The sequence below is a fragment of the Panthera uncia genome (genome assembly GCF_023721935.1).
Source record: "Panthera uncia isolate 11264 chromosome D3 unlocalized genomic scaffold, Puncia_PCG_1.0 HiC_scaffold_8, whole genome shotgun sequence".
NCBI classification, from domain to species: domain Eukaryota; kingdom Metazoa; phylum Chordata; class Mammalia; order Carnivora; family Felidae; genus Panthera; species Panthera uncia.
In genome coordinates this window covers 85,744,375-85,757,113 of record NW_026057586.1, presented here as the reverse complement: position 1 = coordinate 85,757,113, position 12,739 = coordinate 85,744,375, and the positions used below count along the sequence as shown (strand labels likewise).

The following is a 12,739-nucleotide window of genomic DNA, read 5'->3' as shown; positions in this document are numbered from 1 at the left end:
GAGTAGGTGGATGGATGGATGGATGGATGGATGGATGGATGGTGAGTTGGATGAGTGGGTGGATGGTGAGTTGGATGAATGGATGGATGAGTAGGTAGGTGGAAGGATGGGGAGATGGTGAGTTGGGTGGGTGGGTGGATGAACAGGTGGATGGATGGATGGTAGATGGTGAGTTGGGTGGGTGGGTGGCAGGTTGGGTGGGCAGGTGGATGAGTAGGTGAGTAGGTTGTCAGGTTCAGGGATAGTCTGTGGAAAGGAGACGGACACGTAAGAGGGGGCTGTGGGAAGAGACTTTTCTGGTCCTCCCCCGACTTGGGGGAGGTGTCCCTCTTGCCTGGACAAAACCTAGGGGTTCTGTTAAGATGAGAGAGGCTCTTTAGGCCATGTGTGCCCCCCCCACCAGAGTCCAGTCACTCTCATAAGGGGGCCCAGGTCAGGTCCCCTCTGATGACACCCACCCCCCAGGACTGCGGGCAGAGCTGCCTGATGCGAGGGGGTGGGGGCTCCGTACTCCTCCCTGCCCAGAGTCCTGTTTGGAGGCAGGCGTTTCTTCCGAGGTAAAGCTTCTATTCATACGAGTACCGCCCCCGCCATTTGGCTGTTCTAAGTCATACCCACCCCCCAACCACAGTTCCAGTTGGGAAAAATGACAACCCCGTTTCCCAGAAGCACTGGCTTTGTCCTCACTGACTCAACTACTCAGCAGCTACACGAAGCAGGAGCACCTGGCTGCTTAGAGCAAGATCATGGCTCAGCACAAAGTGGTTTGTGCACACTGGCAACAAGCCAGTTAGAAACTGTCGTGCGGGCATCGAGCCTTTCCCTCTGGCAGCTGGAGCGAGGGTCAACAAAGGGCAGGGCACTGCCTCGTGGCATCACTGGGCTTGACGGAGAGGCCACAGGGCTGGAGTCAGGCCAGTTCACATCCAAGCCTCAGTGTCCTCATCTGCAAAGTGGGGATAATTACATTTACCCCGTGAAGATCAGAGTGTACATTTGTGCATTCCTTCTCCCCAGCCGGCCCCCCCTGGGGCTTACGGCCTAGACCGTAGCAGTTGGGGAAGGCTGCTTGGAGGAAGAGGCAAGTGACCCTCAAGAGGAGGAGGGCCGGGGCGGAGTTCCGGAGAGCCTTGCTGTTCTCCCACGGTTCTCTAACCGCCCGCGCCGCCTCCCCTCAGGGCCTTTGCCCCTGTTTTTCCAACTCCTCACGTAGCTGTGTTGCGTGCATTTCCTCGAGCGCCCCCAGCAGACCCTCGCCCACTTGCCAGCTCGAGAGTCTCCCCCCATTCTCCGTCACCCTGACTTGTCGTTGACCAGTTCCCAGGCTCTGAGCGTGGGTAACTTCTCTGTTAACTTGTATATAGTCTGCTCAACCGGAACGTAAGGCGATTTTGTCTGGTTCATTCGCTGCCGTATCCTTCAAGGTCTAGAACAGTGTCTAGAACAGTGCCTGACCACGTACTAGGTGTTTAGTAAGAAGTCTTGGAACGACGGACTGAATGAATGAATACGTGAGTGAGCGAGTGAGTGAAGGCATGTGGGGTGGGTAAGGCCATGTCGGGAGGGCGGGTTCATTCTACGAGCAGTGGGGACTCATCAGGGTGCTGGAGTGAGGGAGTGGCCCCGCCTCGGCCTCCTGGGCCCCTAGTGGGGGCACTGCTCCAGCCCCCTGACCGCCTTCTCTCCTCCCCCAGGTCCACCTCTGCCTCCTCGCCTGTCCGCCCGGCCGCCACATTCCCACCCACCACCCACTGTCCTCTGGGTGGCACCCTGGACGGGGTCTACCCCACCCTCATGGAGCCTGTCTTGCTGCCCAAGGAGGCCCCAAGGGTCGCCCGGCCCGAGCGGCCCCGTGCGGACGCTGGCCACGCCTTCCTTGCCAAGCCCCCAGCCCGCTCTGGGCTGGAGCCCGCCTCCTCCCCCAGCAAAGGCTCCGAGCCGCGGCCCCTGGCGCCCCCCGGCTCCAGCCACACGGCCATCGCCCGCACCCCAGCAAAGAGCCTCGCACCCCACCACGCCAGCCCGGACCAGCCTGCGCCGCCCGCCTCGGCCGCGGACCCGCACCGGGAAAAGACTCAAAGTAAACCCTTTTCCATCCAGGAATTGGAGCTCCGTTCTCTGGGTAAGACCACCCTGACAGCGGCCACCTTCATAGACGCGATAATCATGCGTCAAATTGCTCACGATAAAGGGCCGCGAGAAGGAGGTTCGCTGGCCAACGACTCCCCTCGCGATGGTAAGACTTCCGGACCCGCCGCCCGCCCACCCCGTCTTGTGGCCTAAAGATATTTTCAGATCTCTGCTTTTTATTTTTTTCCCCCCATTTTACGTTGGTTTTGGTATTTTGTTTTTAAACGCGTCCTCGTCGATTGCACGCTATGATGACTATTCCTCAAGCTGCCGCCCACCCCCTCTGATTTGGGGGCACCTCACCATTTCACATTGTTTTATCATGATATATATATATTTTTTTTTTTTTTTGGATTTTCGCTTTTTTTCCTTTAATGAATGGATCTGTGATTTTGACTTCAACTGCGCCTCCCATGTCCCAACCTTTGCGCCTGTGTTTGGGGAGCAGAGGGAGTGGGGCTGCAGAGGGGCTCGGGCTGCCGCCGGCTGCCGCGTGGGTGAGTCAGCTTTGGAGGACGCCCGCGAGGCAGACTGTCTGGGAGGGCAGGGGAGCGCACTGCTCTCCAGGAGGAAATGACCCCTGCACTCTGCCAGGGCCGTGAGGGGCTCTCGGGGATGCCCCGGCCCCACATGTCCTTGCTGACCTCCACCCTGCAGCCCCTGGGAAAAGAATAGCCCCGGGCCCCGTCTCCCACCTCTGGCCCCTTCTCAGGGCTCCTCTTTGTTGGCCCGGGGGGCTGCAGGGACTGTGGCCCAGACCGGGTCCTGGGACCCGAGTGTCCCTCCCTGGCCCCTGCCGCCCGCTGATCTCACTCCTGCACTGCCTTCCCCCACGGCCCCCACCATCCGGGTCTGTGTTTCCCCCTGTCCCTAGGTCATTGTCCGTCTCTCGGACTGTCTCCCTGTGTGTCCGTCTGCCTTCTTCCTCCAACGGCCTCTCTCTCTCACCCCACCGCCCCATCTCCCCCATTTCTCGTTGCGTCCCCCGCCCCAGCCAGCCGGCAGCCCCTGGTCTGGCTCCCTTCCTCTATCCATCCGCCCGCGGCCCCCGTCTGATCTGGGGGCCCCAGCCAGCGGGCGGGAGGGCAGGCCGGGCAGGGTGGCCCTGGCCCCAGGTCCTGGCACAGACATGACCCGGGCCTCGCCCACGGCAGGTTACCACGGCGGCAGCTACAGCCCCGACGGGGTGGAGCCCGTCAGCCCCGTGAGCTCGCCCAGCCTGACCCATGACAAGGGGCTCCCCAAGCACCTCGAGGAGCTCGACAAGAGCCACCTGGAGGGGGACCTGCGGCACAAGCAGCCAGGTAGCGCCCCGCCTCACCCCGGCACCCCCCTCGCCACAGCCCTGCGAGACAGGGACGGCCGTTGTCCCATCACACAGGCGGGAAAACCAAGGCCCCCTGCGGCCGAGGAATTGGCCCAGCCCCACGCTCAGAGGGCAGAGTCGGGATGCGGGGACCGCGCCCTCAGCCAGGCTCACGCCTCGGGTCCCCCCACCCGCCCCCCAGCCTGACCAGCTCTGCTCCGCCCGCAGGCCCCGGAAAGCTCGGCGGTGAGGCCGCGCACCTCCCACACCTGCGGCCGCTGCCCGAGAGCCAGCCCTCATCCAGCCCACTGCTCCAGACCACCCCCGGGGTCAAAGGTCACCAGAGGGTGGTCACCCTGGCACAGCACATCAGCGTAACTACCCCTTCTCTGCCTCCGGCCCTGGGCGGGGATGAGGTCCCGGGGGAGGGGGAGGGTCACACGCAGCCTCGCGGTCTGGTGGGTAAACCGAGTCCTGGCAGACCGGACCAGGGAGGTAGGGCTGGCGTGGGCAGGCCGGTCAGGGATTCCAGACTCTCAGACTCAGATGCGGAAGCCACCCCCTCACCCAGCTGGGGAGCCTCTGGTGCGTGAGCCCGTGATCCGCGTCTCCCGCGTGCTGGGCATTGGAACCTGACCCGTGTAGGGCCCACCGCTTTGACAGGGAGCCCCCCATCCCGTGCACAGGGGGACGCTGAGGCTGCCGTGGGCGGGCCCTAAACACCCAGGGAGCCGGGAACCGAGCCGGGCCGTGTCCCCAAAGCGCAGCCTAGCCTTTGCACGCCCAGAAGGTTCCGGAGGGATGGCTGCTGCCTGACCCCTGCATCCCTCCCCCCACCTTCGGCCCGCAGGAGGTCATCACACAGGATTACACGCGGCACCACCCGCAGCAGCTGAACGCACCCCTCCCGGCCCCCCTCTACTCCTTCCCTGGAGCCAGCTGCCCGGTCCTGGACCTGCGCCGCCCCCCCAGTGACCTCTACCTCCCGCCCCCGGACCATGGCGCCCCGGCTCGCGGCTCGCCCCACAGTGAAGGGGGCAAGAGGTGAGCGTCGGGGGCGGGTGACCCTTGCGGTTTAGCTCCTGGGGCACCTCTGTCAGGTGCCTGCTGTAGGAGGGCTGAGCTCGGCCAAGTGCGAGGCCCGCCTGGTGTCCTTGCGCGGATGAGAAACTGAGGCTCAGGGAGACGGCGGGCAGTTTGCTCAAGGCCACGGTGCTGACAGATAATAGCTGACGCGTCCGTCACGCTCTGTGGGCTCCAGCCGCCATGTGTTAACCGGGATGCTCACCACAACCCCAGGAAGCGTAGGTGGTATTGTCCCCATGTCACCGGTGAAAGAACTGAGGTACGGAGAAGCGAATTCCTTCATCTCCGGGGACACAGCCAGTGAGTGGCAGAGCCGGGATTTGAACCAGAGCCGAGGGTGGCGAGCACAGCCTCCCTGCAGGCACACGTGCTCGCTTCTGGTTCCCCCGGGAGCACTAGGGCTCGGAGAGGAGAGGGCGGCCCCCGGCTCTAGGACGAAGGGAGCCCCTCGAACGGGGGCACCACATGAGCGAGCCACAAGGGCGGGAAGGACATCTCTGGGGGACAGTGGGGCACCGGGCGTGCGCTGCAGCAGGGGTCAACTGACTACCGCCCGTGAGCCAAATCCAGCCCACAACCCACGAGCTACAGGTAGTTTTACATTTTTAAGAGGCTGTAAAAGAAGAAACACAGCAGAGCCCACAAGTGGCCCGCAGTGCCCGACACAGTGGCTCTCTAGCCCGTGCAGAAAGACTCAGGGGAGGGCAGAGCTGGGAGGGGGCAGGAGAGGGACACGTCCCCCACATCACTGCGGGGGAGAGAGCGCCGAACTCGAACCACAGACCCTCTCTCTGCTCAGGTCTCCAGAGCCCAGCAAGACGTCCGCCCTGGGCAGCAGTGAGGATGCCATCGAGCCCGTGTCCCCACCCGAGGGCATGGCAGAGCCTGGGCATCCCCGAAGCGCCATGTACCCGCTGCTGTACCGGGACGGGGACCAGGCAGAGCCCAGGTACCTCCGTGGCACCCACTCTGCCCCCAGGATCCTCATGACTCAGCCTCTGGCCCACTCGTGGCCTTGGCCCACCGCGGTACACTTGGGGCTCCACTGGGCCTTTGTGTGTGGCTGAGAGATCTCAGACCCGCAGAGCAGGGGTTAACGGCTGGAGGGGCGTCCACGGCAGCTTCCTGTGCTGTGGACTGCACCTCCTGGCTCAGGCCAGGCCCCTGCTGCTAGCGGACCTGAGAAACCATGAGCTAAATGTGCTGCACCAATCGGGGGGGGGTGGAGACAGAGAAGAAAGCCAGGTCCCTGGGTCTTGGGAAGGATGTGGTCTGAGCACCTGCCTAGTTTTTCCAGGGGCTGTTGCAGGTAGACAGGGATGGCCCACCAGAGCAGCTGGGGCTCTCCAGAGACACCCTGAGCCCAGGAATAGGTGAACTACAGAGAAGATTCCAGGAGCCGTGGTCCCTAAGAGATGAAAGATGTAGGTATAGGGTAGGAGAGGCTCGGTTCTGAATTTCTAAGGCAGGTCAGGTAGTAAGCACCCCATCGTCAAAGGTATGCAAGCTCCACACTGAACAAACTGACCTAGGTTCTCTGATCCTCGCAGCAGAATGGGCTCTAAATCTCCAGGCAACAGCAGCCAGCCGCCGGCCTTCTTCAGCAAACTGACCGAGAGCAACTCCGCCATGGTCAAATCGAAGAAGCAGGAGATCAACAAGAAGCTGAACACCCACAACCGGAACGAGCCAGAATACAGTAAGCGGCGAGCCCACTGCCCTGGGAACCAGGGGCCCCCGTGGGGCTGGGAGCCAGCACGGTGGTAGAAACCCACGGGGTACTTGCCCGGCTCCCCCACTGGCCCTTCCCTGCGCATTCAGGGAGCCCGGCGGTCTCCGTCTCTGCCTCGGGTGCCCGCCGGGACAGAACAGTGCCTGGGTATGGCCGGCATTCGGCGAATACTCAGATGGGCGGGTCTGTGCGGAGCCCCTACTGGGAACCAGGGATTGGGGTCTTACCCACCCAAGGGCCCTGTGTGTCCCCTGTTCACAGCACTCACCGTGTTTGTGATTTTTTCCTCCCCACTTACGCGGTTACCGGAAGTGAATCCTAACTTAGCCTCCGCCCCTTAGCACAATGCTGGTTAGAATTGCAGCCTCCAGACCTGCTGACTCTGTGTACATTGAACAAGCTCCCGCAGAGTGCGCCTTGCCTGCACGAGACGGGACCGTGCGGGGGCGGGGGCGTTCCTCGGACCCGTAGGCCCGCAGGGCTTACCCATCTTGTCGCCTGCCTCTCCAGATATCGGCCAGCCCGGGACGGAGATCTTCAACATGCCCGCCATCACCGGAGCAGGTAAGCGTCCGGCCCGGGCTACACGGCCACCGGCCCCCTCCCTGCTCTCTCCGCCACCCCCCGTCATGGCTGCGCGCTGGGGAGGTTGGGCTGGGCGTGCGGGACCTGGAAGGGGACTCGGGGAGCGGGCGCAGCCTCGGAGGCCGCTGGGGCCCTCGCCCCAGCCACAGTCACGGTGACGGAGGGCCTCTCTGAGTTCAGCTGTGTCCCTCCCTCTGGACTCCGCAAACCGGCGGTGGGGGTACAGGCTCACACGGAAGGCGAGGCTTTGCAGGGAGTCGACACTGGAGTTACACCGCAAGGCCCCCTGGTGTGTTGATTTCAGGATTAGGGGCGCACAGCCGCGTGGAAGCACCAGTCCCTGCTGGGGCCTCGGGGGGGGGAGACTGGAGTGTGACGGGGAGTGGGCGTGCGCTCGGTGCGCCCAGGCTCGCTCAGGGTCCTCCTGAGCGTTCTCCGAGAGAGAGCATGGGCTTCACTCAGAAATTCGAACCCCCCGGGGAGCTGAGGGAACAACGAAGACGGGTGACAGAGATGGGTGAAAACTCACACGCGTGTTTGAAACTCCAGCCCGCTTTGATGGTTTGTGGCTGGGGGGCCCCCGGGGTCGGATCCCCAGCCCCTGGTGGGGGCTGCAGTGTGTGTTTCCACTGCTTCGTGGCGGGGCTTTGTGGAATCGGCTTCGAAAGTCCGGTGAGAGGAGACTGAGCCCAGAGCCCACTGGGGACTGGCGCCTCCACGGGCAGGACCCTGTCTAGGGGGGTTGGAGGTGCCGGGGGTGTTTGCAGGGCTGTGGCCTCTGGGCTCTGTGGGAGCCTGAGGCCAGAGGAGCAGAGGGGAGATGGGGGGCCTTCCCTGGGGCCATCGGGGGCCTCGAACCCTGGGAACGTGGTGAGCGAAAGACCAGCATTTCATCCTCACTGGAGGTCATCAGGGCCTCCAAGTGGGGGGCTCGCCCGTCTACCCAGAGACTAGACACAGGGGGCTTCGCTGAGCCTCGGACAACAGGCAGGAGACGGTTCGGTCGAACCAACGATATGGTTAGAAATGAATGTTTCCGGAACATTCCAAATCGTGACACAGGCACTAGACGCGTAGGCGTGTGTGTACATGCAGAAATCCGTGCAGTGGTGCAGCAAAGCTAAGACTTCTACGTAAATTCGATTCGGCTTTTTTTTTTTTAAGCAGTTAGTCCACACACAAAAATTTCCCCAGACCCCGGTCTCTGCTGCTCAGCCCCTGCATCAGACTTTGCCTTGGTAACTGGAGATGGTCAGGCTTCCTGTCTGCCTGGCACCATCAGATCCGGGACCCGTGGCCCTGGGTGGAAGGCTCGGGAACATCTGTGATTGCTCACCCCTGCTGGAAATCCTGCTCTTTCTTGGAGAACGTGGCTTTTTTTCCCCCTCTTTTTTTTTTTTGTTTTTTTTTTTTTTTTTTTTTTGAAGTGCTGAGGAAAATGTGGCCAAGATGCAGCTAAAAAGGTGGAGAGGGTGTCCCTGGCTGTGAACAAGTTTGAAGCAGAAAGGAAGAAAAGAAAAAGAAAACGTAGGGAGCAAACAGTTGCTACGCAGAAGTGTGATTTTTATTTAAAAACAATTGTTAATGTTTATTTATTTACTTTTGAGAGAGAGAGAAAGAGGAGAGAACCCAAGTGAGGGAAGGACAGAGAGAGAGAGGGAGATGCAGAATCCAAAGCAGGCTCCAGGCTCTGAGCTGTCCGCACAGAGCCCGACGCGGGGCTCGAACCCACGAACCGCGAGATCATGACCTGAGCCGGAGTCGGACGCTGAACCGACCGAGCCGCCCAGGCGCCTCAGACATTTTTAAAAGCCTCTGTGTCCCTCCCAGCCTCACAGAAGCCATCAGGGAAGTTGGCTGATGAGCTGGGGGTCGGAAAGACTCGTCCCCTGGCCACTTGGTATTCACACGGTCCACCAGAGTGGAAGTTTTGAAATCCATGCAGACAGTGCCCAAGGCCGGCAGGCGGGGGGGGCTTGAGCTTTGCTGGCTTAACAGAGATGCTGAGGAAGAGACACAAGCCCCCGGCTTGTGAAAGGCCCCGGAATGATTCACAAGAAAGATGAGAAAGGGGCAGGATACCTGGTGGATGAAAACAGGCTTACTTAATTCACGTGGCCGAGCGGTGGGCATCTGCAGGGGCCTGTCTGGGACCGGTCTGTTGATTCGACCGCTTTGTGAGCAGGTGGCCGGGCTGGGGGCGGTCGTGCATTTGTCTCCAGCTCTGCCCTGTCCCCCGCACGCACGTAACTGCATGGCTGCCTCCCCACCTCACCGTCCGTCTCTGCACCTCTCTCTCCTCGTGGCTCCCAGGCAGGGAGGGGTGGGGGGGGTGGAGAGCTAGGCCCAGTGTGGGGAGAGGGGAGGGCGGGCGGTGGGGGGCTGAGGGTCCCAGGCCTCACGGGGGTCACCTTCCCTGCTAGAGTCTCTTCCTCAGCCCCTGCCGGCCCCGGGCACCCCGAGCAGACCCCTCACACCCAGGACCAGGCTCTGGCTTGCCCTGGTTTCCCAGCTGTGTGTCCCCAGATGGGGCGTCCCTCCGATTTCTGCTGGCAGTAAACACACACACACACACACACACACACACACACACACACACACACTCTCACTCCCAAGCCACTTGGAATGTTTAAAAAGATGCAGGCCCAGCTGGGATTCGGGGGGCAGGAGGGGCTTCCGATTTCCCAGAGGACAGGGTAGGAGAAACTGGGGGGGGGGTGGTCATCTCGCCTCCCAACCCCCCCACCCCCGGGGCCCGAGTCCGAGGGAGCCGCCTGCCCCCGATCACCACTGCAGGAAAATAAGGGGGGGGGATAGGGCAATAAACGTGTTGCTTTGGCGAAATGTGCTCACTGTGTATTCTCTCTTCTCCTCCCTCTCTCCCTCTCTCCGCTTCTCTCCCCCTCTCTCCGTTGTCCCCCTGGCCCCTCCTGGCCCCTGTGTGTGTGTGTCTCTCTCCCAGGCCTTATGACCTGCAGAAGCCAGGCGGTGCAGGAACATGCCAGCACCAACATGGGGCTGGAGGCCATTATTAGAAAGGCGCTCATGGGTAAATATGATCAGTGGGAGGAGCCCCCGCTCAGCGCCAATGCTTTTAACCCTCTGAATGCCAGTGCCAGCCTGCCCGCTGCTATGCCCATAACCGCTGCTGACGGACGGAGCGAACACACACTCACCTCGCCAGGTCTGCAGGCCTCCCCCGCCTCGGTCCTCCAGCCCCACCCGCCCCGTCCGTCCCCCTCCCGGTGTCATTAATCTCGCGCCTCCGCGTTCCTCTGACCAACCCCATCCAGCTTTGGAGCTTGTGACTGTATTTTTGTGTGTGTTTGATGTGGTTCTGGAGTCGGCTAATCCCAGGCTGGGCGGGCACAGCCCCAGCCCCCCCACCCCCTTGCCCACTGGGGCTGAAGGAGCTGCTGCTTTTCTAAAAACACGCCCTGCTGTCCGAGCCCTGCCCTGCCTTGTTCCCCTGCTGGACACGGGTCCCCGGGAGGCCCACGTCCGGGCCCAGCTTTGCGTCTCCTGGGGAGATCAGGCTAGAGCGAGGACCCGCCTCTGTGTGGGTCAAGGGGACCCCTGGGCTCTTGGCAGCCAGGCCCATTGGCTCCGCATCTGCTGGGGCCACCGTGTGTGTCCCTGGCTGGCCTGGGACCTGAGGGGGAGGAGACCGGTGTCTGTGTGCCAGCCCCAAACTCAGATGAGTCAGGGAGAGCACAGGGGCCAGCTCCCCATCTGCCCCATGTCCCTGAGCAACACTCTGCATATCTGAACGAGGACTGTGCAAGGAGACCTCAGGCCCGTTTGTCTGACCTGGACAGTCTGGTCCCAGGAAGATTCTGGATTTAATGGGGGCCCAGGCCTGGCCTCTGGGGTCCTGGCTTCTCTGTGGAAGGTCTACAGCCTTCCCGGCCCTGGTACGGCCCTGGGGCAATGGTCAGGGGCAAGTCAGAGGCCTGAGGCTTCGTGTTCGGGGTATCAGCCCCTGGGTGGGTGGGTGGGCCTCAGGGCGGCCCGAGGGGACTTTGAAAATAGTTCAGCTCACTTCCCTAGTCAGTTCTGGGTCTGTCCATCTGGTCGACCTTGGCTTCTCAGCAGGGCTGAGCTGCTGTTCTCTCCTCTGTGGGGGCCTGGGAGGCAGGCGTCCAGGGCCTCACCCACCCCCGCCCCGGCCCCACCCCCACCCCCGCCCAACCCCCTCCCCCCCTTTGCCCCCCGCCCTGTGAGTGTCGTCTGCACAGTCCAACGTGGCCCCTTCCCGTGTGTTCTCCTGCAGGTGGTGGCGGGAAGGCCAAAGTCTCTGGCAGACCCAGCAGCCGCAAAGCCAAGTCCCCGGCCCCGGGCCTGGCGTCCGGGGACCGGCCGCCCTCCGTCTCCTCGGTGCATTCGGAGGGGGACTGCAACCGCCGGACCCCACTCACCAACCGCGTGTGGGAGGACCGGCCCTCGTCCGCAGGTGGGCGGCAGGGCGCGGTGCTTGGGCGGGCCTGTCGCTGTCCCCAGCACAGTGCGCAGGTCCCCTGGGTGGGGTCGGGGGGAGCATCTGCACTGGGCCTGGCCAGCAGCCTGAGCACCTACTGTGTGCAGAGTGCGTGGTCTGGCCTCTGGCCCTGACCAGAGAGGAGGGAAGGTTCGGGGAGTGAGTGGAGAAGGCCGATCCCATGGGCTTGGCAGGTTGCGGGAAGCTGGGTTTTCTTCACGGGCACAAGGAGCCCCTGGAAGGTTCTAGGTGGAAAGCGCCTGCAAGAGGACAGACCCGAGGGGCGAGGGCACGGGAACAGCAAGGAGGCCCCTCCCCGTCCCGGCGACAGCTGGCCCCGGGCACGGTGGGGGGGAAGTGGTGTCGGTGGGGAGAGGTGGGCAGCTTTGAGCCACTCGCGGGAGTGACACCGGGACAGTGGCCAGACGTGGGAGGCCGAGGCCCAGTCCCCAGCGTGGTCGGCAGGTGGGCCCACGGGCAGTGCCCAGCTCACAGGGGGCCTCCTGGTCGTCTCTCCTGGTCTTTCCGGCAGGTTCCACACCGTTTCCCTACAACCCCCTGATCATGCGGCTGCAGGCGGGTGTCATGGCCTCCCCACCCCCGCCTGGCCTCCCCGCGGGCAGCGGGCCCCTTGCCGGTCCCCACCACGCCTGGGATGAGGAGCCCAAGCCGCTGCTCTGCTCACAGTACGAGACGCTCTCCGACAGCGAGTGACCGTCAGAACGGGCTGGGGGGCGGTGCCGGGGCCCAGCCAGCGGCCAGAGCAGCCGGGCAAGGAGGGGGCCGCTGCCGACCCCCCCCCCCCACCGAGGAAGGAGCCCCTGAGTCTGCCTGCGCGCCTGTCCGTCCGTCCGTCCAGAGCCGGCATCCTTGCCTGTCTAAAGCCTTAACTACGACTCCCGCCCCGGGCTGGCCCTGTGCAGTGACCTTACTCAGGGGATGTTTACCTGGTGCTCGGGAGGGGAGGGGCCAGGGAGGGGGCGCGGCGGCGTGTGGCGGCCACACGCACGCAGCCGGGGCGGCCAGGGACCCAAAGCAGGATGACCACGCACCTCCCATGCCACTGCCTCCCCCCTTAACGCATTTGGAACCAAAGTCTAAACTGAGCTAGCAGCACCCTCCCTCCGTCCCCATTCCGCTTATCGCTCTGGACAGACGGACACAGGCGCTGTCCAGCCCCCGGCGCTCTCGTTCCCGGTCAGCGAGACTGCCGCCGACCCAGTGAGGCCAGATGGGCGGGCGAGAGGGCCAGGTGGGGTCTGGGGCGAGCGGAGGCTCGGAGGGACCGGACCGTTTGTTCTCACACATGGTTGCCGCGGCGGTGGGAAGGAAAGGCAGGTGTACATGATGTATTGGTTTACAGGGTATATTTTTGATACCTTTGATGAATTAGTTCAGATGTTTTACGCGAGGAAGGACTTGA

The 12,739-nt window shown here is 62.9% G+C and overlaps 1 protein-coding gene across 1 annotated transcript in view; it reads left to right on the top strand.

Moving 5' to 3' along the window:
• The window catches only part of NCOR2 (nuclear receptor corepressor 2), a gene marked incomplete at its 5' end in the record, with an annotated part of 28,708 nt that extends 15,969 nt beyond the window's left edge, over positions 1-12,739 (top strand). Inside the window, 10 exons of the mRNA XM_049619589.1 lie at positions 1,695-2,236; positions 3,285-3,434; positions 3,665-3,810; positions 4,287-4,480; positions 5,322-5,471; positions 6,073-6,221; positions 6,765-6,818; positions 9,802-10,023; positions 11,113-11,292; positions 11,849-12,739. Coding sequence (XP_049475546.1) covers positions 1,695-2,236; positions 3,285-3,434; positions 3,665-3,810; positions 4,287-4,480; positions 5,322-5,471; positions 6,073-6,221; positions 6,765-6,818; positions 9,802-10,023; positions 11,113-11,292; positions 11,849-12,030 — 1,969 coding nt within the window. The remainder of the gene's footprint in view (positions 1-1,694; positions 2,237-3,284; positions 3,435-3,664; positions 3,811-4,286; positions 4,481-5,321; positions 5,472-6,072; positions 6,222-6,764; positions 6,819-9,801; positions 10,024-11,112; positions 11,293-11,848) is intronic.